Genomic DNA, 24,940 nt, shown 5'->3' on the forward strand with positions numbered 1-24,940 from the left:
TCATTCCCCCAAACGGCACATACGGGGCCTCAAGCCAACTGAGGGGGAGTGCTGGCACCGCATTCTGAGGAGCAGTTAATACTTTTAACACTGTTTATTTGGTTTGATGTCAGTACATTTTAGACGTTTTGGGTGGGCTACAGCATATCTATTGTTTCGGCAGTAATGCTCTCTGTGGATGCAACGTCTGATGAAGTATTCCTTATATCTATCTACCTTGACAAAATCCAACAATGTATTTTGGTATGTTAATGCTGGATAAGCATCTGGAGAGTGAGGCAAAACGCCGTGAAAGCAAAACTTGAGGGGTGTGCGGGTTGAAAGTGCTCATGAAATTAGTTATTGAAGAATGTGGCGTGACTGTAGTACTTCATGGGTACAAGGAAAGTTGTTTTTTTTAATGCAAGAAACCAATTACTTTCTATTCTCTGTTGGGGCCACAGGCTTTCCTCTACTTAAAACAAACATGCATACGCTAACACACTCAAAACATCATGTCGCCTGGAGCCTGAGAGATAGCCTACTGTGAGATATGGTAATACAGATAATCTGGGCATTTAACTGTCATGTGATGAAGGTACCGATGTTGTATAAGTTGCTATTCATTATACATGTTTTAGAACAGTAACAACTTCTACCTATCTATCTATCTATCTATCTATCTATCTATCTATCTATGTGTGTGTGTGTGGGTGGGTGGGTGGGTGTGTGCACACGCATGTTTGTGTAAATGTGGTTAAGTGATGTGTGTGTTTGTGTCTTATTATGTGTGATTTCATGCCACGAAAGATGTGTGTTTTAATTTTTGTGACACACTTCTGTTTGTCTCACGGTAGGGAAGAGAACACACTGCACTGACCACTGCAGAAAGCCTTGGCATCTCTGGCAGGGTGCAGATCCATTGTGTGAACGCCTGGGCCCATCTACTGAGCAGTGTGTGCTGCAGCATTGTGCATTGGTCCAGCCAGACACCGACACTGATAAAGCCTCCATTCCCCTACACATCATGCAGTGCCTTGGATCATCAGCAGACGGATTACCTCTAACCTTTGATGATGTTCTCAGAGATCAAAGATGCACTGCCGAATGTGTTGTACGTACATGTGTGTGTGTGTGTGTGTGTGTGTGTGTGTGTGTGTGTGTGTGTGTGTGTGTGTGTGTGTGTGTGTGTGTGTGTACACGTGTGTGTGTACACGTGTGTGTGTGTGTGTGTTTGTACTGTATGCTTATGAATGTACAGGGGTGAGCATCATGGTAGATTATTCTGACTAAGATCTATTTGATCTCAGAGCATTTTCCAAGGTCTGAGAAGTTGACACTATATTGAGCAGCATGATGCAAACTCTGTTCAGATTGCTTTGTGGCGTTAACATCGACATTATAACATTGCAGCCTCACTGAATGCAACCGGAGGAAAGGAGTGCAATAAGACAGAGCTAATTTGTAGAAAGGGTCTGTTCTGTAAATCTAAATCAAAATCAGACCGTCAGTAATACCATCAAATAAAGACACAGTATAAAAGAAGATAAAACTGAAGCGAAATTTGACAAACCACTGCACCACCGTGCCACCCGCAGTTAATCTAATATCTGCAAAATGAGGAGTGAATATATTTCTTTTCATGTAGAACAATTTAGACTGACTGAAGGGCACTTTTGCCATGTTGAACATCAGGCTACAATTTTAGAAGGAGTAGCAGGATGCTTTTGTATCACCCTATTCCCAAAGTGCTGTTGAAAACCTCCACCATTATCCCTGTCCCCAAGAAGTCAAGGATCACTACAGACCTGTCACTCTGACCTCTGTAGTGATGCCTTTTGAGTGCCTTGTACTGTCTCACCTGAAGTCCATCACCACCCCCTTCCTGGATCCACTAGAGTTCACATACAGAGCCAACAGCTCCACAGACGAGGCCATCAACATGGCTCTCCACTCCATTCTCTTTCACCTGGTCTCAGGGGTGACCACACCTTTGTGGTTGCAGTCCCTAGACTGTGGAACAGCATTCCCCTACCTATCAGATCTGCCCCCTCCATCGACTCTTTTAAGTCCTGGCTCAAAAGTTACTTTTATTCACTAGTGTTTGAATCCTCCTGATGTGGCTGATTTCTGGCTTGTGCCTATGCCCATGTGTTGCTTATCATAATCACAATCAGAATCATGTTCATTGGCCAGGTAGGTTTGTACATACATGGAATTTGACTCTGGTTTCGTGGCTGTGTTGTTTTTAAATGTGCTTTATAAATAAATTTGACTTGACTTGACTCTCCTGGTACCTATGCCAGGATCCTGTTTGTGGACTTCAGCTCTGCATTCAATACAATCAGCCCTGCTCTCCCCCAGGACTGACTCTCCCAGCTCCACGTGCCACACTCCACCTGCAGTGGATCACTGACTTCCTGACCAACAGGAGTCATCATGTGAAGATGGGGAAGCATGTCTCAGACCCTCAGATCATCAGTGATGGTGCCCCGCAAGGCTGTGTCCTGTCCCCACTTATTTTTCACTCTACACCAACGGCTGCACCTCCAGACACCAATCTGTCAAGCTTCTGAAGTTTGCGGATGACACCACCGTCATTGGACTAATATCTGAGGGTTGTAAGTCTGCTTACAGATATGAGATGGACTACTTGGTTTCCTGGTGCAGCCAGATCTAACAACTTGGACCCCCCTGAACACAGTTGAGATGGTGGTGGACTTCAGGAAAAGCCAGGGGAAGTAAAATTCCCAGTACATGTAAAGCACATGGCAATAAAAGAATTTCTGATTCTGAAATACGCCTTTCGTCAGTCACCTTTAAAGTGAATTTTACAGACTTTAGAGATCTATTTTCTGAGCTTATTACAAATTTCTGCAGCACAAAAAAAAACATTCACACATTCAACAACACTTCCTGTATGAGTATTCTCACCCACAGACTGCACATACACTCACTAACTTTGAAACACACACACACACACACACACACACACACACACACACACACACACACACACACACACACACACACACACACACACACACACACACACACACACACACACACACACACACACACACACACACACACACCTTGGCACACATCTGTTAACAGAAACTAGCTTAAGTGGTCACTCTGAAGGTGATATCTTTGCTGTTAGGTGATTTTTATTGCCCACTTGGCCTTCCATTCCAAACAAATATGGTATTTTGACAAAATGATTAAACATTTACCTACTCAATAACAGCAGTGTTCAAACATTAGCCCTGAAGTATGTAGTAGGGACAGTTATAAAAGGACACTAATAGAGCATCAAGGTAGTGTATGTGGACTCTGGTCATTCAACAATCATTACTTATCAACCATCTATGGCAACAGATAGATGATCAGTCATGACAGAGCAGACAGTTACGTTGGAAATCCTTTAATTTACACCAGTTGCACAATTATTCCATTGCAAAAGGGAAGTCTTAAAGGGAGAAAAATCCTGATTTTCAACATCGTCTCTATGTGGTAGGGATAACACTCTATTAGTAGCCATAATACTGAGCATTCATCTCAGTATTATACCATCTGAGTGGTCAGTTGTGTGGAAAAGTGTCCGCCAGTGACGATCCATTATTGATTCCCATACATGACATTCGGTGGCATTTGCTAGCTAGATTTAAAATTGTTATTCGCATTTTCTTATCCAATGTAGCCTATTTTGATGTAGCCCACTGAAGACAGTGGCAACCAGGAAGTAAGGTCTGTAGTTTTCACATTCACAGACTGTCTACCTGTGATGTCACTGGCAGGCATCTTATCCTTACAATTTCAGTGGAATTTCAGAGACACAAAGAGGGCTCAGTATTATGGCTGCTAATGGAGTGTTATCCCTACTACACACACACACACACACACACACACACACACACACACACACACACACACACACACACACACACGTTAAGATAGATGTAGGAAAAAAAACCTTTAATTCATAGCAGTACAAGCCTGTTTCGTGTGTCATGCACTCATCAGTTGGCTATATTCTGCTCCTCGTTTGTTGAGCACTTTTATCAACACCATTGATGGTTTCCGGGAAAAGAAAAAAATATATAGCGTTTTTTTCCCCAAAACCGTCAATGGTGTTATCCTGTATCTGTGTTGATATAGTGTGTGTGTGTGTGTGTGTGTGTGTGTGTGTGTGTTAAAAATCACCCTAATAATACATGTCCCCACAACATCAATGATGTGATAAACAACAACAAAAACAGGCCTCTCTTACAATGCAGCATCATTGACACTAGAGTGGAGTACTATTGCACCTCTCTAATCCTCTCAGTTTAAACACTGGAAAACCTGGTCTGGTCTCGTCCAGGTAGGCCAGAGCTGGGTTGTCATAGGTCAACTCCACCTTCCTATGGGCGTACATCACCTCAGCATGGACAGAGCTCGTCCCGGTGTAGACGGTCGCTACGCATTCTTCTTCACTCCCTACTGTTCCCCCCCGTTGCTCGACGTGTCCCGGACTGCAGCAAACCGTTGCCTTGTTGATGAGGCGATCCAGGGGTTTGAGAGAGTGCATCCACGCGGGCAGGAAGTCCCAGCTCTGGAGTTTGGCGGGCAGGTGACGGGGACTACGTGCCTGCATCACATTCACCATGGTGATGAAGATGGTCACACCAAGAAAGGGAGCACCAACTCCGACCAGGACCCGCCAGCCTGCCAGTGAGAGGCCCAGTACCAGCGATGGGAAGAGTAAGAAGCAAACTAGGAGGTACAGGACAGCAAACCAGCGGTATTTGGCCGTGCGCTCACCCAGGCCACGGGCCATCTTTACTGGCAGACGCATGACGGGCAGAGGGTACCACAGCAGAATGCCGAAGATATTGAAGAAGAAGTGACACAGGGCAATCTGATTACAAAGAGAGGGGGTGTTTGTTTTTTTTTAACATAAACTGGGCTTTTGTAGTGATAGAATCTAAAAATGGAGTACTTGGAAAAAAAGATATGCAGGATTGATAAAAAAACAGGAAGAACAATCGATATCTTGTTTGAATAACATGGGGCTTACAAAAACATCTCACTTTAAATCAAAACAAACAAACTGCAAAACCTAAGGCGACAAGTTAAAACCCAAACCATAACACAATCCGAATAACAACAGTGGCTGGTGGAAAACAACATCTGGAACCAGATGCATGAAAAAGGGATTCTGAGTGTTGTAATATTTTGGAATTGCGTGTGAGAGATAATTCTGTGAGTGTGTGTGAGAGAGAGAGAGAGAGAGAGAGAGAGAGAGAGAGAGAGAGAGAGAGAGAGAGAGAGAGAGAGAGAGAGAGAAGCGAGAGAGAGGGAGAGAGACAGAGAGAAAGAGCGAGTGCAAGAGCGAGACAGAGAGAGAAAGAGCGAAAGCGAGAGAGCGACAGAAGGAAGATGCATTTACATGCATTAATGGACAAATTAGCTAGAAGGGAGGAAGAAAATGTGTTCTCATTTCGGCACTTCACCGCTTTTTTCCCATCAGATGGAGAATTACAGACGCTCATTTGCCAAACATTTAGACACCAACACGCGTTAAGTAACTTGGCAATAATTAATCCACAGATGCTGGGGGGAAAATGCCTTCCCAACAGTATTCTGAAAGTGATTCTACACAATTCTACCTGTATGGCAGCAGCCAGCTTGTCTCCAGGACTGGCCAACGCTGCCAGTAGGGCGGTGGTAGTGGTGCCGATGTTGGAGCCCAGGGTCAGGGGATAGGCTCTCTCCAGCGTAATCACGCCAATACCTAAGGGATGACGACAACGACGTGGTCCCGTAAACAGGAGCAAAGGTTTCGAAAACAATAAGGGAAATGTGCAAGCGGCAGAATAATCCGAAGGGATCTGAAAAAGGACCGGCTGGAGACAACGATGGTGAGAGGATGTTGTTGCTCAGTTTCTCTTACCTCCCCGGTCCTGTTTATTCAAACGCGTCGTGACAGTCTGGACTCAACAGACGAAGACTGACAAAGAACACATTTTGGCAGGGACATAGCATACTCTACGGGTCTCGGCTACGCTATAATGTCTCCCGTTATTCGGTAATTAAACTAGTACCATTGCAAAACAAATCAAATCACTGCATCCCATAAAACAGAATACTGATGGAGTTTTCATTACTGAGGTGCTGTTATAGTTTTATGGCCCTGCTGGAACAGGTAAGAAAGTAACTCACAAGCACAGCATGGCAGCAAACAACAACCGCACAAACGGTGAAAGTGCTTAGGACATCATTGTCCATCCATTATCTGAACCGCTTATCCTGCGCTCAGGGATGGTGGAGCCTATTCCAGCAGTCATTGAGCGGCAGGCGGGGAGACACCCTGGACAGGCCGCCAGGCCATCACAGGGCCGAGACACACACACACACTCCTAGGGACAATTTAGTACGACCAATTCACCTGACTTACATGTCTTTGGACTGTGGGAGGAAACCGGAGCCCTCGGAGAAAACCCATGCAGACACGGGGATAACATGCAAACTCCACAGAGAGGACGACCTTGGGCGACCTACCGAGGTTAGACTACGCCGGGGCTCGAACCAAGGACCCTCTTGCTGTGAGGCGACTATTGTATTTAGAAATCACGTCAGGACACAGCGCTGTCGCTCGACACAACCTCTCCGTGGCATTCTTTATTTAGACTGACACAGCATCAAAGGCAGACCCGATCAAACAACCCAGAGCCCGCAGGCATCACCAATCGATCCCAGCACAATAGAACAGCACCAAATCAAATGCAGCACTGTCGATGTGTGCATACATAACATTTCCCCCCCCCCCCCCGGCAGGATTTCAAACATGAAAGGTTGACACAAAGTCCTCTAGGTGGCCAGGGCGTAAACGTGTGCGAACAGGTTGCGGGGCGGCCTGAGGCTGGGCAGGCCGAGGTGGGGAGGGAGATGGCAGGGGACGCTGAAGCCCAGAAATGTCTGGGGCCCGTGTAGGAGCTGCATGAAGCCCCGGGGCGTCTCGCCATGCTGAGGGAATGGCTATGGTTGTGTCACCAGCTGTGTGTGGCGGAGCTGACACCTTCCGTAGACGACTGGAGTGCCACCGAGTGCCATCGCTGAGGAGGTAAGTGGCTGGGCCCAGCTGACGGGTGACTTGGAGAGGAGAGGACCAGTATGAAGCCATTTTATTGTCCCTGTGGGGCCTGCGGACCCTGACCCAGTCTGACACATTGATGTCTGGCACCCTGGTTCGTTTTGACTGGTCAAACCGTTGCTTCATCCGCGTCTGCTGACGGAATATAAATCGCCGAAGGAGGGCACTCTGTGGAGCAGCGAAATGGGTGCTCATAAGTCCCACAGCTTCGGCAAAGCTTGTGACGTTCCCCAGAGACCCGAGCACACGATGACCCTCTGCTCCCAAGCAGTGTAGCAACAGAGCCGTCTTCCTAGCCTGGCTCACGTCGTCGAGCCCTGAGGCGATGATGTAATTTTCAAAACTATGTAGCCAGCGAGTCCATGGTACCGGAGGCTCGCCAGGTAATGCCAGGAAGGGGGCAGGTGGTGGGAGGGAGATATCAGCCATCCTCGTCGCCAATATTGTATTTAGAAATCACGTCAGGACACAGCGCTGTCGCTCGACACAACCTCTCCGTGGCATTCTTTATTTAGACTGACACAGCATCAAAGGCAGACCCGATCAAACAACCCAGAGCCCGCAGGCATCACCAATCGATCCCAGCACAATAAAACAGCACCAAATCAAATGCAGCACTGTCGATGTGTGCATACATAACAGCGACCGCGCTAACCACTGCGCAACCGTGCCGCCAACACGTGAGACATCATTGTTGAAAGTCATAAATAAAGTATGAAAAAGTTCTTCAAAAATGCTCCTGCTTAGCGTGTTTCCGTTTCCGTTTGTTCTTCTTCTTCTTCTTCTTCTTCTACACAAATGTAAATGTTGCAAAACACAACCGTTTAGCAGCCTTTAAAAACGAATTAGTAACTTTTTTCCAAATCTCTAAAATGTATGGAAAAAGAAATGCCCAAAAATTATTCTTTGCATTTGAACAATTTAATGTAATTTAACCCCTGGAATATTGTATTGTCCTATTTTATTTTATCTCTTTTTAATTTACTATTTCTGTTTCCTTGTTTTGCTTGTCATTGTCTCTGACATGTTTGATGTGCTGTTCTTAGCCTACTCTGTTGTTTTAGAGCAGGGGTCAGGAACCTTTTCGACTGGGAGAGCCATAAAAGCCAAATATTTCTAAATATATTTCATTGAGAGCCATATAGTATTTTTAACGTATAATACATTAAATATGTCTTACTTTTAATGCGACTTCTGGTGCTGCATGGTTTTGCTGATGGCCTTGTAGTCTGGTTCATACGTGGTGAGGTTGAGCTTCATGCAGGCGTTGAGGCTTCCATTAGTTAAACGTGAGCGTAGGTTGGTCTTAATGTTCCTCATATGCGAGAATGACTGCTCACATGCATATGTAGAGCCAAACATGGTCAATACGGCAATACTCACACGCTGCACTGTGTGGTATGTCACAGGAAGCTCGTTCCAAGTTTTAAGAATCAGCTGGTCTTCAGGTTGAAGATTTTTAATTTCTGTCCACTTGTGTTCCCTCGCCAGCTCTGCTCGCTGTCGCGCAAGACTTTCCAACTCTCCATTAAGTGACTTGAACTTACTCATCCACATGTCTGATGCATTCAGGTCAGCAACTTCCAGCTCAAAGTCTCCGATAGAGACCCCGGGGATGCATGTCAGGTCGATTTTGTCCACTGCACACTCATGTGGATGAGTGATGAACTTGAAAAGACCAGTGCGCGCACGAAATTCTCCAAAACGTGCTTTGAATGACTGCAGGAGATAAGACGTAAAGCCAGCTAGCTGCTGGAGATCCAGATGTTGAGTGGAGTCACTTGCTAAGCATGCATCTCTAAATTGTTGCAGTCTTTCAAAGTGCAGAAGACGACCTGTTTCAATGTCCCTGAGAAAGACTTCCAGCTTGCTTTCAAATGCAAACACTGCTTGTTGAAGGGATGAGATTGTATTTCCAATACCTTGCATTTTCACATTGAGCTGGTTCAGATGGCCAGTTATGTCCACGAGATAGTGAAACTGCAGGAGCCAGTCAGTGTTGTCTAGCTCAGGATGCTTGACGTCTTTCATTTCAAGAAAAGTCCGGATTTCACTCAGACAAGCTGCAAAACGGCTGAGCACCTTCCCCCTTGACAACCAACGCACGTTGCTGTGTATATGATTCCCAACTTCTTCTAACAGAGCTTTAAACTGGTGATCATTTAAAGCTCGGGCAACAATAAAGTTGACCACTCGAATGACCAGCGACATCACCTCACCAAGCTCCTGGCCACACGTCTGAGCGCAAAGCGCCTCCTGGTGCAGGATGCCATGAAAACTTAGGATGGCGCTCTTTTCATGTTCACGGAGAAGCGCTACAAATCCTTTGTTCTTCCCCAACATACAGGGTGCACCATCAGTACAGACAGAAATAAGTTTATCCATCGGTAGTTTTTTTTCTTTAGCAAACTCCATGAAAGACGTGAATAAATCCTCTCCTCTTGTTGTCCCTTTCATTGGCAAAACAGCCAAGCTTTCCTCACGCAGTGTGTCACCTGCAGCATACCTGGCAATTATACTGCACTGAGATAGATGGCTAACGTCTGTTGACTCATCTAACGCGAGAGAAAAGTATGTCCCAACGTTTATGTCCTTAATTTGTGTTTCCTCGACTTGATTTGCCATCATGATGCCACGATCGTGCACAGTTCTTGCTGACAGGGGCATGTCTTTTATTCGTTTGATTAGCTTGTCTTTATTTGGGAAGTCATCAAACAGTTCATTGGCCACATCAAGCATGAATGTTTTGGCATACTCTCCATCTGTGAATGACTTTCCATTCCTTACTATTGCCAAAGCAGCCGCAAAGCTAGCGGAATTCCCGTCACCTTGCTTGGTCCACACACGTAGTTGCTGCTGACTCGTCTGCACTCTCCACTGTAGCTCCTCGCATGCCCTTTTCCTGCTGTCTGTCCCCCGCTGGATATTTCGATGCAAATGAAGCATGGTGCGTATCGAAGTGCCGCTTTATATTTGACCGTTTCATCGATGCAATTTTATCATTGCATATTAGACATACCGCAGATCCTGCTCCCTCCACAAATGCAAATTCCTCTGTCCACGCAGCCTGGAATGCACGGTAATCATCGTCTTTTTTTTCTTTTCGCCATCTTTTCCGTTACAAGGGTTGAAGCGGATAAACTAATTGGCTATCTGATAAAATTGATTTCTTCACCTTTACAATGACCCGGACATGCTCGCGAGCCATTGGTTCCAGACCTGACCCACGGGTGACCCGTGAAATTTATCTTCAAAACTAATTTCTGTTTACTCTAAAATGACACAGTATTATTAAGAAATATCACAAGTATTTTAAAATCAATTCCAAACTGATTTTTTTGAAAAAAAATTTTTTCAACTCAAAATTGTCTGGGAGCCATATGCCGTCACCGGAAGAGCCATATATGGCTCGCGAGCCATAGGTTCCCGACCGCTGTTTTAGAGTGTACTGGCTTTGTTTGATGTGTTTGTATATTTGAAATCTTGATTAAAAAAAAGCTTCTTCTTCGTCGCCTCCTCCCCCAAATTGCTCTTACAGGCCGTCCCGGTCGCTGCCCCACCCCCTCTGCCCATCCGGGAAGAGCTGCAGACTACCACATGCCTCCTCTGATACATGTGGAGTCGCCAGCCGCTTCTTTTCACCTGACAGTGAGGTGTTTCGTCAGGGAGACATCGCGCGTGAGGATCACGCCATTCCCCCACCCCACCCCGACGAGGTGCTAGTGCAGCGACCAGGACACATACCCACATCCGGCTTCTCTTTTGTCTGTAGGACGCCCGACCAAGCTGGAGGTAACACGGAGATTCGAACCGGCGATCCCCGTGTTGATAGGCAACGGAATAGACCGCTATGCTACCCGGACGCCCCTCGTCTTCCTTTTCTTTACAGCACCTTCATGTTTCTGGCCATCATGTCGTCGTTTGTGACATGGTGTCTGCTTGAAAAGTCATTCAGAACGTTCACCCCAAAGTAATCAAATAAACATAAAGTAAACACTTTATTTTGGTTGATACTGGTTATGTGTGTTTTGCCAGCTGAAGACAGAGGAGAGAAGCGCAGGGCCGCATGTTTCACGGAATTATCTGACTCTTCTGTAAAACTTGTGTTGGACTTTGATTTAAAGTAAAAACACTCACACAAACACGAAGACGGCTATCTTTTGATGTCATAGTGATTTGTTCTCTGGAAAACGCCTTACAACAAACTTGTTTGTTTTCAGGGATCAGTGAATAATTCTGAGAAGAAAAGAATTTGTGACAGAAAGTAGAACGACAAAAAAAAATAAAAATAGAATATATAGTGTAGTTGTCAGACTATTAAGCATTTGATGAGGGATCAGGCTGATACAGAAGCTATATTCAGTTAGCTGTCAATTCATACACTAAGATGAGATAAAATAGGATAAACTTCACATTGTGTAGCAACAGCTGACCCCAGATACAATGTCCATAACAAATAGTGTGTAGTATATCACATATACACCGATCAGCCAAAACATTAAAGCAACCTGCCTAATATTGTGTAGGTCCCCCTCGTGCCGTCAAAACAGCTCTGACCCATCGAGGCATGGACTCCACAAGACCTCTGAAGGTGTCCTCTGGTATCTGGCACCAAGACGTTAGCAGCAGATCCTTTAAGTCCTGTGAGATGTGAGGTGGGGCCTCCATGGATCGGACTTGTTTTTCCAGCACATCCCACAGATGCTCGTTCAGATTAAGATCTGGGGAATTTGGAGGCCAAGGCAACACCTTGAACTCTTCGCCATGTTCCTCAAACCATTCCTGAACAATTTTTGCAGTGTGGCAGGGTGCATTATCCTACTGAAAGAGGCCACTGTCATCAGGGGATATCATTAACATGAAGGGTGTACTTGGTCTACAACAATGCTTAGGTAGGGGGTTAGTGTCAAAGTAAAATCCACATAAATGCCAGGACCCAGGGTTTCCCAGCAGAACATAGCCCATCTTCCCATAGTGCATCCTGGTGCCAACTCTTCCCCAGGTAAATAACGAACATGCACCCGGACGTCTTCATGATGTAAAAGAAAACATGATTCATCAGACCAGGCCACCTTCTTCCAGTGCTCCATGATCCAGTACTCTCATGTGCACGTTGTAGGTACTTTTGGCGGTGGACAGGGGTCATCATGGGCACTCTGATCAGTCTGTAGCTATGCAGCCCCATACACAGCAAGGTGCAATGCACTGTGTCCTGACACCTGTCTATCATAGCCAGCATTATTTTTTTCAGCAATTTGAGCTACATTAGCTCTTCTGTAGGATCGAACCAGATGGGCTAGCCTTTGTTCCCCATGCACATCAATGAGCCTTGGGCACCCGTGACCCTGTCACTGGCTCACTGGTTGTCCTTCCTTGGACCACTTTTGGTAGGTACTGACCACTGCATACTAGGAACATCCCACAACACCTGCTATTATGGAGATGCGCTGACCCAGTCATCTAGCCATCACAATTTGGCCCTTGTCAAAGTCGCTCAAATGGGTGCCTTACACTTGCCCATTTTTCCTGCTCCCAACACATCAACTTCAAGAACTGACTGTTCACTTGGTGCCTAATATATCCCATCCCTTGACAGGTGCCATTGTAATGAGATATTTGTTCACCTACCTGTCAGCAGTTTTAATGTTTGGCCTGATCGCCCGTTGTAGTGTGATATCCATAGGTAACAATATCCTCTCCAACTGGGTGATTGATTGACAGAAAGGTCAGTAATAGCCAGTACTATCAATAACAGACCTATTTACAAGTATCAATAAAATGATACTATCTAAGACATGAACAATAACTAATCAACAGTTGACAACGGTGGCATAGTGTGTTACTGCCATGTCCTCCATCCGAACAAGTGTCAGCTATCCTTTCTCCCCAACATGGACACATCTGCTATGGTCCTTGACCTCGCTGAGCTGTTGACGTCACCTGAACGCCTTGTTAAACTGACCCGATGATGCACAGCAACCACGCCGCCTTGGTGTATAGCATCAAATCTAAAAGGCTGATCTAAGGGAGCTCAGTTTCAATCTGGATCACTTCCGGCTCTATCTGACAATCCACAATCAAAATAATGTTCCCCCAGACATCGGGGGATGGCGTGCCGTGGCAGCAGTAAGTGCGAGGACCTAATCCTCGCACTGCCAGGAGGAGGATAGAAGATGATCGCAGAGCCTATATTAAAGAAGGCTTTGATCTTTACAAAGATGCAAGCGGAGAGGCTAAGATGCTCCTCTCACAGATAAACTGGGATAAGAAACTGGTTTTGTTGCTTTTTCCGTTTCCGTTTCCAATCATTGCCTTAAAGAATAACCAGGAAAAAAAACCTTCATCGAAAGCTTGTGAATTAATGTTTGCTTATTTTCAGTTATTTCCTCATTTGTATGCAATATGTACATGTACATGCGAGGTACTATGTGCTCAATCAAAAGCCAGAGTTGAATGAAAACCAAACTAAGTTAAAATCAATAAAAGTGTAAACTACTAATAAGACACGTTAGTCCCTGGCTAACGGGTCTGACCCTTTAGCCGAGCGGTTGGTGATGTTGCCTTGTGGTGCAATACACCCCGTATCGAATTCCGCACCGGGCGAGAAAATAGCTCGGTTACAAAAGCATAAAAGCATTTAAAAATCTCAGTCTGCTTGCCGTCCCATCTTGAAAGAGATTAGTTACTCCTGTTCAGAGTGAGAAAATATCTCAGACTTTGCACCGTATAGCCCACCAACGCCTATAAATCCTTACTGATTTTAAATGCTTTATTAAGCTAGCAGCATACGGATTGCATAACATGCAATAAGAACGCCACACTCCAGCTTTGTGGGAATCAGCAGGTTCGTCTTTTGAGCCAGAAGAACCCCGGATGGGTGCAGCTCTCGTGAATCTGCATTTCTCAAAACATCTGAACGCCATTAGGAAGTAAGCCAAGATACCAATCATGGACCCGAGCTTTGCATTCAATACCATTCTTGCACACATGCCTATACTCTCCGTCAGTGGATCACTTCATTAAAGACAATTGGGACACAGCCAGTATTTGAAAGACCCTCACACACTGTTCCACGGGCGCCTCTGTTGCCGCATGGTTCCAGCGCATACCCCACGGTCACCCCCCCCCTCCTCTCTCTCTCTCTCTCTCTCTCTCTCTCTCTCTCTCTCTCTCTCTCTCTCTCTCTCTCTCTCTCTCTCTCTCTCTCTCTCTCTCTCTCTCTCTCTCTCTCTCTCTCTCTCTCTCTCTCTCTCTCTCTCTCTCTCTCTCTCTCTCATTTCCTGTCTGCCTTTCACCATCGCTGTCTAGTAAAGGTAAAAACACCGGGTGGGGCGTCCGGGTAGCGTAGCGGTCTATTCCGTTGCCTACCAACACGGGATCTCCGGTTCGTCTCTCCGTGTTACCTCCGTCTTGGTAGGCGGGAAGCCAGATGTGGGTATGTTTCCTGGTCGCTGCACTAGCACCTCCTCTGGTCAGTCGGGGCGCCTGTTCAAGGGGGAGGGGGAAATGGGGGGAATAGCGTGATCCTCCCACGCCTTACGTCCCTCTGGTGAAACTCCTCCCTGTCAGGTGAGAAGAAGCGGCTGTGGCTGGCGACTCCACATGTATCGGAGGATGCATGTGGTAGTCTGAAGCCCTACCAGGATCAGCAGAGGGGGTGGAGCAGCGACCGTGACGGCTTGGATGAGTGGGGTAATTGGCCAGATACAATTGGGGTTGGGGGGAGAAACCAGCATGGGCACTCCACAACCATGCATGACCTCTCTTACTGTTGGCCAGTCAATCAACTGGCTTCCCGGTGAAGCCATAACAATCTGAAGTTTGATGCATTAAAAAACAGCAGAGAGGAATGCAACCCTCACCTCATCCTACCTACCGCCAAACACTCAACATCCTTCCTCTGAATATCAATGGATCAATAGTCTCCACTGAAGTGGTGTTTCAGCTTCAGGGGAACTGCAGTCTCACAGGACTTGGAGTAGGAAGAAGACACACTCTACAATCAAAGAGGCCCAGCATAGAATATATTTCCTGCTGCAAAGAAAGAAATTCAACCCATCACAGACAGTGATGGGTTGAATCAGGTCCATCGTTTCACCTCATCAGTACCAACAACTCACCATCCTAATATAGCCTTAGTAGTTATAGTCTTATCCGTACATATCTGCTATGAAGGAGAAGAGTAATTTTTGTCTGGTTCGTGGAAACATTATCAGTGTCTGAGGTGATAGATCTTGTTGAAATTGATCTGTGTACTGTAAATGCCAAAGCACCACCTGTCAGAGCATAGGAAACATGTGGTTCTTCTGATAGTTTCAATACAAGATGAAACAATTTGCCTTAGGTTGATTGGCCAGCATCTGGCAACTTAAGTACAGTTGTACAGCGTCTCATAAACGTATGTCTCAGTGTGAATAATTTCACAGATATGTGTCAATTAAATGGTTTCCATGTGTGTTGCATGATGGAAGCGCCACCTAAAGTATCATCAGTTTTGTATGTAAATGGTTTGAATTAAACTTCAGATGCATCAGATATGCCATTTAGGTTTTTGTTTTATACAACTATTTCTTTCGATTATTTCTGAAGCTCTTGTAAGTCATCTGAAGGTCTGTATGGTGGTTCTACTTAGCAGTTGACCCCTGCTAAGGATCTAGCAAAAAATTTGAAGAAGCCACTCTTAGTATGAAGGTAAAATGTAAATCAATAGTTTCGTGTTTCTTCATCACTGAATACGGGAGGAAAACACTTTATAAGATAACTTCTGTTCATATATTATCTATCAGCTGCCAACACCTACCCCTGGAGTTGCAAGCCTACCTGTAGCAACCTCTCCTCCGCTCAGCCTAGTTTGGCTAAAGATAGAGCACCTGGAAGAGGCGGTGAATGCTGAACCGGGTCACAGTCAAAAGACTACAGGCATTACAAATGTAGATAAGGCTGCCAAGAATAATGCAAAAAGAGCTCAAGTTCAACACCAAGGCTAGAATGAGAGGTGATAGTCGAGGTCTGATATAACCAGGTTCACCAGTCTTTTTCTCCCCAAACAGTTTATTTGTAATGCCTGAGGGCCACCGTCAAAAAGCAAGGTACCCTGGAAAACCATCGAGAAAGCAAAGACAAATGATAATAGCAGGGGCCATACTCCTTCAGGAAACATACGCAGAGAGAGTGTTGATGTGTCCAAGCAGATTCACTAGAAGTAAAACTTCAGTTGATCCATCTCAACCTGGAATGATCAGTTTCTGATCAACTGATCAGTTTCTGATAACACGTTGCGTGACAGCGATCTGACAAGCAAAGAACAACTCATTCACTTCTTTTAAAATCAGTAAATTAGCCTCCGCTGAAATTGTGCCACAGTCATGTTTTCTGGAATAAAAAGCAACCAATACAGTCTAAGCACAGAGGAACTGTTTTATCTACTACTCCCTTGCCTGAGAATGGATGACATCATGTTTGCAGGTTGAACCATGAGTTGTTAAAGATAAATTTTTGGGGGAATTTGAAGGGGAATGAAATTCACGTGTTAATTCTTTATACAATTAATCTTAGCCCACAGCGGCGAGTATTGCAGGTCACTTTTTTTTAAGGGATTTTCCCCCCTTTTTTCTCCCCAATTGTACCCGGCCATTTACCCCACTCTTCCGAGCCGTCCTGGTCACTACTCCACCCCCTCTGCTGATCCGCGGAGGGCCGCAGGCTACCACATGCCTCCTCTGATACATATGGAGTCACCAGCCGCTTCTTTTCACAAGACAGTGAGGAGTTTCGCCGGGGGGGGGTAGCATGTGGGAGTATCACGCTATTCCCCCCCCCCCAGTACTCCCCGAACAGGCACCCCGACCAAACAGAGGAGGCGCTAGTGCAGCGACCAAGACACATACCCATATACGGCTTCCCACCCGCAGACATGGCCAGTTGTGCCTGTAGGGACGCCCGACCAAGCCAGAGGTAACACGGAGAATTCGGAATGGGCCACTACGCTACCCAGACACCCCTACTGTTTTTTTGTTTTTGTTTTTAAGGGCAGGTGACACTCACCTATCAGCGGGGTCAGGGCTGAAGTGAAGACAGAGCTACTCTGGACAATAAAAGTCATCCCTGCACCCACAATCATGGCAAGGTATCCTGCCAGCCAGCCAAATGGATACGGTAGATCTATTGTAGTGAAGAGGACATCATATATCACATTGCGTATATATATATATTTTTTCTCTTTGCTGTTTACCTGTAGACTGCCTGGGTTCATATTCAGTGCCCTTACCTGTTGCAAGCTAACAATTTAAACAAAGATACAAACAACATCTAGAATGAATGGATGAGGCAGGGCTGAGACACAGCTAAACTGGTTAAAAATGTAACTTATATGACTCTACCACCGCCGACTCAATGTTAATTTTTTCAGCTTCTGGAAGGTGCTATGTCCAAATATTTTTAAAATCTATTAATCAATAAGGTCACTCTAGTCTCAGCCTTACACATCTTTTTTTTAGAAACGGGCTTCCATAGCCATGAGGCTACAGAGCACTGATTGGCCATGTTGGTGGAGCAGGGTGCAATCATAACCAATGCGTTTGTGTGTGACATGATGGTCCTCAGGGACCCATGGGGGCCATGTGTCAGTTGGTTTATTGTTATTTGATTAAATGAGAAATGTGCTTGGGGAAAATGTGCCATTCAAACACAATATCCACTGAGCTGATAAGGGCCTTAGGAGGAGTCCATATCCACTCTTTGTACATGCACAATGTACAGAGGGTGGATGATCATGCGGGTTAGCAGGGGCCCAGGGGCCCCCTCACCCTTTAATCTGGCCACATTTCTAACTAGTGTAGAAATGGGCAAATATAGAAAGATAATTCTCTAATATTGCAGTGGTTTGTGAATTTGTGAAATTCGTCCGTTGACCCCTATTCATTTTACAGTTACTACACTAGGAGCGCCCCTTGTGGCCGTTTTAAGTGTGACATACCTTCTGTTCAGGTTACAGGTGATAGCGATTCAAAGTGTGCCCACCTGTGTTTATGACCGTCTGGATGACCTTTGCCACATGGCCTTTGAGCAGGGAGTTGAGAAGTTTGACTAGGAGCACCAGACATGTGCAGAGAACAGCCAGGGATCCTGCCAAGAGAATAAGCCCCACAGCAAGATCTGATAGCTGGGAAGATGCAAACGGGTGCCTACCTAGAAAGAGTCATTACCGCTATAAATCAGCACACATGCTATATTACGCATGAGACCACGTTGTTTAAACAATTTGAGTTGGTTAACTTGACCAGAAAAGAACTGATGCGTCATCATCCCTTCAAGATGAAGAAATAAGAAGTGTTTCACACAATACAACGTGATTTCATGTGGTTAACTTGATGCATAGATTTCACAATTGGGTGTTGAACGTGGACATACAATATTTGAGTTTGAGCTCACATCTCTGAAAGTTTACTTCTGCCGTCAAGTTCTCTTTGGTCCAGATCATGTCACTGACCCCCCAACAGGGCCGGCTGGAGCTACAGTTCACAGTGCCACTCATACTTACATTTACAGAAGACTGTGGAAAGAAAGAAGAGAAAAAGGAAAATGATGGGTGGACAGGAAAGATTGATGCAAGTTAGCCAAACTCTTTGCATCAGCAAGCAACAATGGCGAGCCCTGTTTGGCTGCAGGGAGTGATGTGGATGTTGGATGTGTCTGCGTGTGATGGTGGCAACACAGTGGTGGACAAGTCATTACTGTAACAAGGTCTGCCTGGCACCATTCCTTCACTAGGCTCCTGTTCCTCATGCCCTCATGTCCCATGGCAATGCCTGTGATCACACTCTTGTCCAGCTGGGGGAGAACAGAGAAATATCTCGGTTTTTTCTGTTATTCCAGATATTGGGCTGCAGGGTGGTAGAATGATTAGGGAGGACAGCCTTCAGCATCCACCCTGCTTACAGACAACGTGGGACACAGCATTCGGAGCATATTTTCCTTCCTGCCATGCAACGTTTTTCCAGGTAAAGCGGGACATTAGGGCGGGAAAATATCTGACTGGATTCCGCAAAATGTTTTATGATACTATTGGTTGGAATGTTGCTCGTCCACCTGCACGGATTTGGTGATGCAATCACAAAAACTTGGCTGTTCTAGAGGAAGTGAGTGTGATAAGGTTTTGATGTGATTACAGAATTTTTACGATTCTTTCAGATGCATAATATGACTGGGGAAATGAGCTAACGAGGTTTAAAAGTCAGTTTTCATTTCATGTTGGATTTCATTTTCCCTTTCATTTCATTCAAGTGTCCTTGAATGAGATAATTATTCCAGACCAGATCCGAGGGGGCAGAGGGGGGGGGGGTTCCTGTTCTGGAGCCGACCCTGTGCTTTGACTTTATGATATTACTCATTATTATCCTCATCATTCTCATCATCATCATCATCATCATCATCATCATCATTACCATCGTAATTGGCTTGGCGACTTATTGATTGTGTTACCTGTATAATGAGCTTGGTGACTGGTTCAGTAATGACCTTCAGCAGCTCCGGGGCATCATCTCCACTCTGTAAGCTGAAGCTGGTGACCACCAGATGGGCCAGCCGGGTCAGTAGGCCAGTTACCACCTCCACTGGCAGCAGGACCAGGACCGACAGCCAGTTAAAGCAGTCATGGATTGTTGCCCCAGCAAATGCACTACAAAAGGTTTAACGATTTCCTGTATTAAATCAGGCCAGGTATCCGTTTCATCAACTACGCTACTCAGAATGATTACTTGGCTCTTAATCTCTCTTTTATCTCATGTGTTTTGCTAGTCCCCGTTTAGTCTGTGATTTATAACAAGAAAAAACGTCCGTATTTCAAGCACTGTATTATCTCTTCACATTTCAAAGTTTTTTCGCGAGGTCAATGAGGAGTAGTGCCATCATTGCTGGTACGATAAGCTGATAACGACACCATCAAACGGAGATCAAGACAAAGAGGTAGCGAACAGCTGCAAGTCATCCACCTCTCAACTCTTCACCCTCCTCTTCTCATCATTCTCCTCCCCGCATCCCCCCTTTTATCATCTCCACATTTCTGTCAGAATCCCTTTTTCTCTTTCCCCGCTATTTCGCCCAACCCTTCAGTCATCTCCGTCTCCCGCCGGCCCTGGCTGCTGTCTAAATAATGTACCGTTTAAACTCCATCCTTTCTCCCGCTTGCATCATGGCTACAATGGTGTTTGTGACTGACGTTCCGATGTTGGACCCCATGATGATAGGAACAGCCGACCGCACTTCAAGCACTATGAGATGGCAACACAAACACCGTACACATCAGTTTTTCCTTCTTGCCATCCAGCTGAAGTCCTAATGTCATCGTTTTATTTTTGACAACAGAGAAATAAAATGATAAAAGTCTAGTGTGTGCGTACGCGAGCGCGAGAGTGTGTGTATATGTGCGTGCGTGTGTGTGTGCGTGTGTGCATGCATGTTCATGTGTCTGTTGTTTTAATGACCAAGATGGAGGAAAATTAAGAGCGTAATAAAATTAATTTGGCTACCCACTCATGCGTGCACATGCATGCATACACACTTACAAAACACTGTAGACGGGTTTAATTGTCACCAAGAAGTGGCAAAGGTCTGCCTGCACTGAGAATGCTGCACGTATTTATTAAACATGACCCATCACATTTCGGAATACATCACAAATTTTAATGGAGATGAGAAATGATAGCAATAGGCTGGCGAGTGCAGGCAGCTTTTTAGCTCTGAGGTAGAATTATCGTCGGGGGCATCTCTAATGGCCTTCAATTTATCTGCCGAGAACTTAGAAACAGTAATTCATGCATTAATTTCAGCCCAGTTAGATAACTGCAATGCACTCTTTTCTTGCCTCACACAATAAAACCTCAATAAGCCGATTCAGAGGGTGATTTCTCAAGGTGTGTCCCAAAATGGGGGAAAAAATGTGTGGGCTTGCATAACGAAAAAGAAAAAGAAGTAAATGCATTGGCAAAAAGCAGAAGAAAAATGGTAGGGATCATTGTACAATACCACATGATTTAATACTGATTGGAACTGATTGTAGAGTACAAATACACATTCATCTCTAAAGCAGAAATCCAGGATTCTTCTCCAAAAATAAATCGATATTTTATGCATCTGGACCATCGCGTCAGGTTACAAATGACTAACCGACACATTCACCATGGTTGGAGACACATCACTGTAGACACTTGTTTTTGTTGTTGTTACTGTTGTTGTTTTTTTCTTAATTCTTTCCCCCTTTTTTTCTCCCAGTTGCATTTGGCCAATTACCCCACTCTCCAAGCCGTCCCGGTCGTCGCTCCACCCCCTCTGCCGAGCCGGGCAGGGCTGCAGACTACCACATGCCTCCTCCGATACATGTGGAGTCGCCAGCCGCTTCTTTTCACCTGACAGAGGAGGCGCTAGTGCAGCGACCAGGACACATACCCACATCAGGCTTCCCACCCGCAGACATGGCCTATTGTGTCTATAGGAAAGCCCGACCAAGCCGGAGGTACATTGACAAGTGGTTTGATTTCTCATCAGAAAATGTAATGATGAAACTGAAACCCATCGGCCTACATGAGGAGCTCTCCTTCACTGACCGGGAGCAGGTGGTAGCTGCCCTCAAAAATGACAGAGACAGTCAGTATCGACCAACTCTATGAAGAGTTTTGCGCTAGCAGGGAGGAAATACAGAAAGCCACAAAATCCACCAATGAGAAGTGGGTGGCAGTTTTCCAAAAACATAGGGAAAACCAACATGATTAACATGTTCAGGATTGTCTCATTTGTCCTCAGTGTGCCAGGCTCAAATGGCTTTGTCGAGAGGATTTTCTCTCTGATGACCATTAATGGTCAGACTCAAGAAACAGATGCAGCACAGAGCTGATCACAAATTAACGTCTAATATCTGTGAACTGTGACTTGTCATGTAATGACTTTTCTCTGGCTGCACAAAAGGACAAAAAACTGCTTGAATCAGTCAAGAGCAGCAAAAAATACCCATGGAAAAAATAGACTTGGTGAGCAGAGGCATACCCCTCTTTTCCTCTTTTGCATTTAAATGTTGTTGTTGTGGTTGTTGTTGTTGTTGTTGTGAGGGTCCATGTTGTGATTTCCAACTTATAAGAATATGAAGCAGTCATTCCCCACTGTGGGGAATGCACAAATGCTACAAAACTACAGCAAACAGAAGCTATTGTTACCTCTAGTTTATCACTTGTAGGAATAACGAGAGGGGGATAACGTTTTCTAGCCTACGGTGCTAGAGTCACATGTGTTTTGACTTAGACTAATAGTAAAGGTAATAGGTAATGGTTCAAATAAAGGACTGTGTTAAAAGCACCTGCCGTAAATTAACAAACTATTATTAAACCTATCATGTGTTGCCAAGACATGAGAGTTGTGTGTTGGTCTTTAATTTGACTAAGAGATTAGCTATCATTATGACAAATGGCTTAAAACAATACACTGTTTAGTCACACAACAGCGTACCCACACCACTGCGGCACACCACCTTTTGTCCCTTATTTGGTAGAGAAAGCGTTGGCAACCTTAGAGGGAACTGTTAATGCTGCGCTGACGGCACACAAGCGACAGCGGCTGTTACACCTTGTTTGTAACTCTCGCTGCCAGAGGCAGTAACACATCGGAGAAATCCTGGATCGCAGCTTTAATGTTACACATAAATACACGCACACACAAACACACACACAGACGTATGTGCCTACTCACATCCAGAGGCAACCATACTGACAACAATGGAGGTAGAGGTGGAGGAGCTTTGAACCAGCACAGTGACTAAGATTCCCACCACCAGCCCTGCAACGGGGTTGGAAAGCACCGCACTGTCCTGGAATATGTCCCCAGCTACCTTACCTGGTAGTAATGGGAGTACAAAAGTACACACACACACACACACACACACACACACACACACACACACACACACACACACACACACACACACACACACACACACACACACACACACACACGCACACACACACACACATAGATTATCTGCCATGTTCAGTGATACACAAGAAACAAAATGTCTTTAAGAAGCCCAAAGGGGTCAGGCTCGTGCTTTAGGTTAACAGATGTGACTTTGCTGGTAAATCATCCAGCAGTGCCCCATTAAGAGCGATTATATACGTAGGGTCGATCCTGTTAGTCAGAGTGACTCATCCATCAGTCGTGTATTAACTGGATGAGTCATTATTACCCCCTTTGAGGGAGCGGTGAAGGGTTAGAGTACTCACCCCCTACTAGCTGGAAGGCTGAACTCAAAATGTCCAAGGAGCAGACAAAAAGGAAGATGAGCACAAGGAGAAGAGGGATTTTAAGGAAATTGACGAAAAGCTTCCTGATCTTGTGGGAATTCTCCATTGTGGTCTGCAAGGTGCTGTCTGTCCAAAGACCAAAAGAAGTGTTAAATTGTATGTAAGACAAATTTGACCTGGTTCACATATTATGTCACCGTTGCCGAATTCCACTCCAAGGTGGGGTCATTCTCATTTTTTCGATGTTGTTTCTGGGTGAGAGAGATGGCCTCAATATGTTATCATATACAGAGAGGAAGATATTTGACAGGCGTACAAGTAACATCATTATTTTTTATTTTTTTATCTTTTGGATTTCCCCCCCGTTTTCTCCCCAATTGTATCCAGACAATTACCCCACCCTTCCAAGCCGTCCCGGTCGCTGCTCCACCCCCTCTGCCGACAACCACATGCCTCCTCCGATACATGTGGAGTCGCCAGCCGCTTCTTTTCACCTGACAGTGAGGAGTTTCACCAGGGGGGTGCAGCGCATGGGAGGATCACGCTATTCCCCTCAGCCCCCCCCCCCCCAAACAGGCGACCTGACGAACTAGAGGAGGCGTTAGTGCAGCAACCAGGACACACACCCATATCTGGCTTCCTGACACAGCCAATTGTGTCTGTAAGAGATGCCCGACCAAACCAGACCCGTGTTAGGCAACAGAATAGACCGCTACGCTACCGCGTGACAGCATTATTTTTTGTTTTGTTTTTTTTGTGCAGACTTTATGATCAGCCGGTCGTGCATGTCTTTTCTGCACACGTTCTCGTCTGTATCAGTGTCTCTCTCTGTCCTTTCTAACAGAGAAGGCCCTTTCCCAACCCAGTGAGAGTCCGTCTCATTGTTTCTCTTATCACTTCTGTACCTGTCTCTTTGTGGGGTCTGCCCGTCTCCACGGGGGAGGACGTGCAGGACAAGGGGTTTGTTTTCCAGCTGCAGCCTTCAAAGCCACTTATGAGGTCGAGGGTGGAGCCGATGCCCGACTCTCTGTCTTCCTCTCGTGACTGCTTCTTTGATTGTAAGGAGAGCAGACCACCACACATCCCCGCCCCTGACAACAAAGAGCAAGACTATTGCCTCTGTGTAAGCACTGATGATCATTTCGGAAGGCATTCAATCAACATGAAGGTTTGGCTTTCACTGTACAGAACAGAGGACAGCAATCAGTTACCACTGTGGCCGACGGTCGGGATGCCCCTACCAGATACCTGGGTGACTGTTCCAGAGGACATGGTGGTTTTACTGCAGTGCAGAGAAATGCAAGTTAGTACATTCACAGATGACACCATAAGAGAAATGACAAATGTAAAAAGGGAAATGTTTATCAGCCACCTGCAGCATGACCAACAAAAAAAACAAAGAAAAGAAAAAGTCCCTGGAGTTCAAAATACGTTTGCACAGGCCCGCCTGGTGATGGAGTCTTCTACATGCATCTGAGATGAACAGACAAGCATCCATTCCATCCATTCATTATCCAAACTGCTTATCCTGCTCTTAGGG

At 45.5% G+C, this 24,940-nt stretch overlaps 1 protein-coding gene across 1 annotated transcript; it reads right to left on the reverse strand.

Annotated features, from left to right (window-relative positions):
- Positions 1-4,270: 4,270 nt before the first annotated feature.
- Positions 4,271-23,506, reverse strand: LOC130119355 (sodium-dependent phosphate transport protein 2A-like). The gene is made up of 10 exons (XM_056287820.1): positions 23,380-23,506; positions 22,850-22,993; positions 20,274-20,385; positions 19,598-19,793; positions 18,866-18,946; positions 18,548-18,668; positions 18,137-18,304; positions 17,162-17,278; positions 5,634-5,758; positions 4,271-4,882 (listed from the first exon to the last, which is right to left on the reverse strand). Exons 1-10 carry the CDS (start codon positions 23,504-23,506, stop codon positions 4,271-4,273), a joined length of 1,803 nt encoding a protein of 600 aa, XP_056143795.1.
- Positions 23,507-24,940: the final 1,434 nt, after the last annotated feature.

Source organism: Lampris incognitus, chromosome 1, assembly GCF_029633865.1.
Source record: "Lampris incognitus isolate fLamInc1 chromosome 1, fLamInc1.hap2, whole genome shotgun sequence".
Lineage (NCBI taxonomy): Eukaryota > Metazoa > Chordata > Actinopteri > Lampriformes > Lampridae > Lampris > Lampris incognitus.

Excerpts from the sequence above, each read along its gene's own strand:
- LOC130119355 (XM_056287820.1), bottom strand. The coding sequence starts at position 23,506 with ATGGAGAATTCCCACAAGATCAGGAAGCTTTTCGTCAATTTCCTTAAA. Across the intron at positions 18,947-19,597 it reads TCACCAAGCTCATTATACAG|CTGGACAAGAGTGTGATCAC; the intron begins GTAACACAATCA and ends GTTCTCCCCCAG. Across the intron at positions 4,883-5,633 it reads AGCTGGCTGCTGCCATACAG|ATTGCCCTGTGTCACTTCTT; the intron begins GTAGAATTGTGT and ends CTTTGTAATCAG.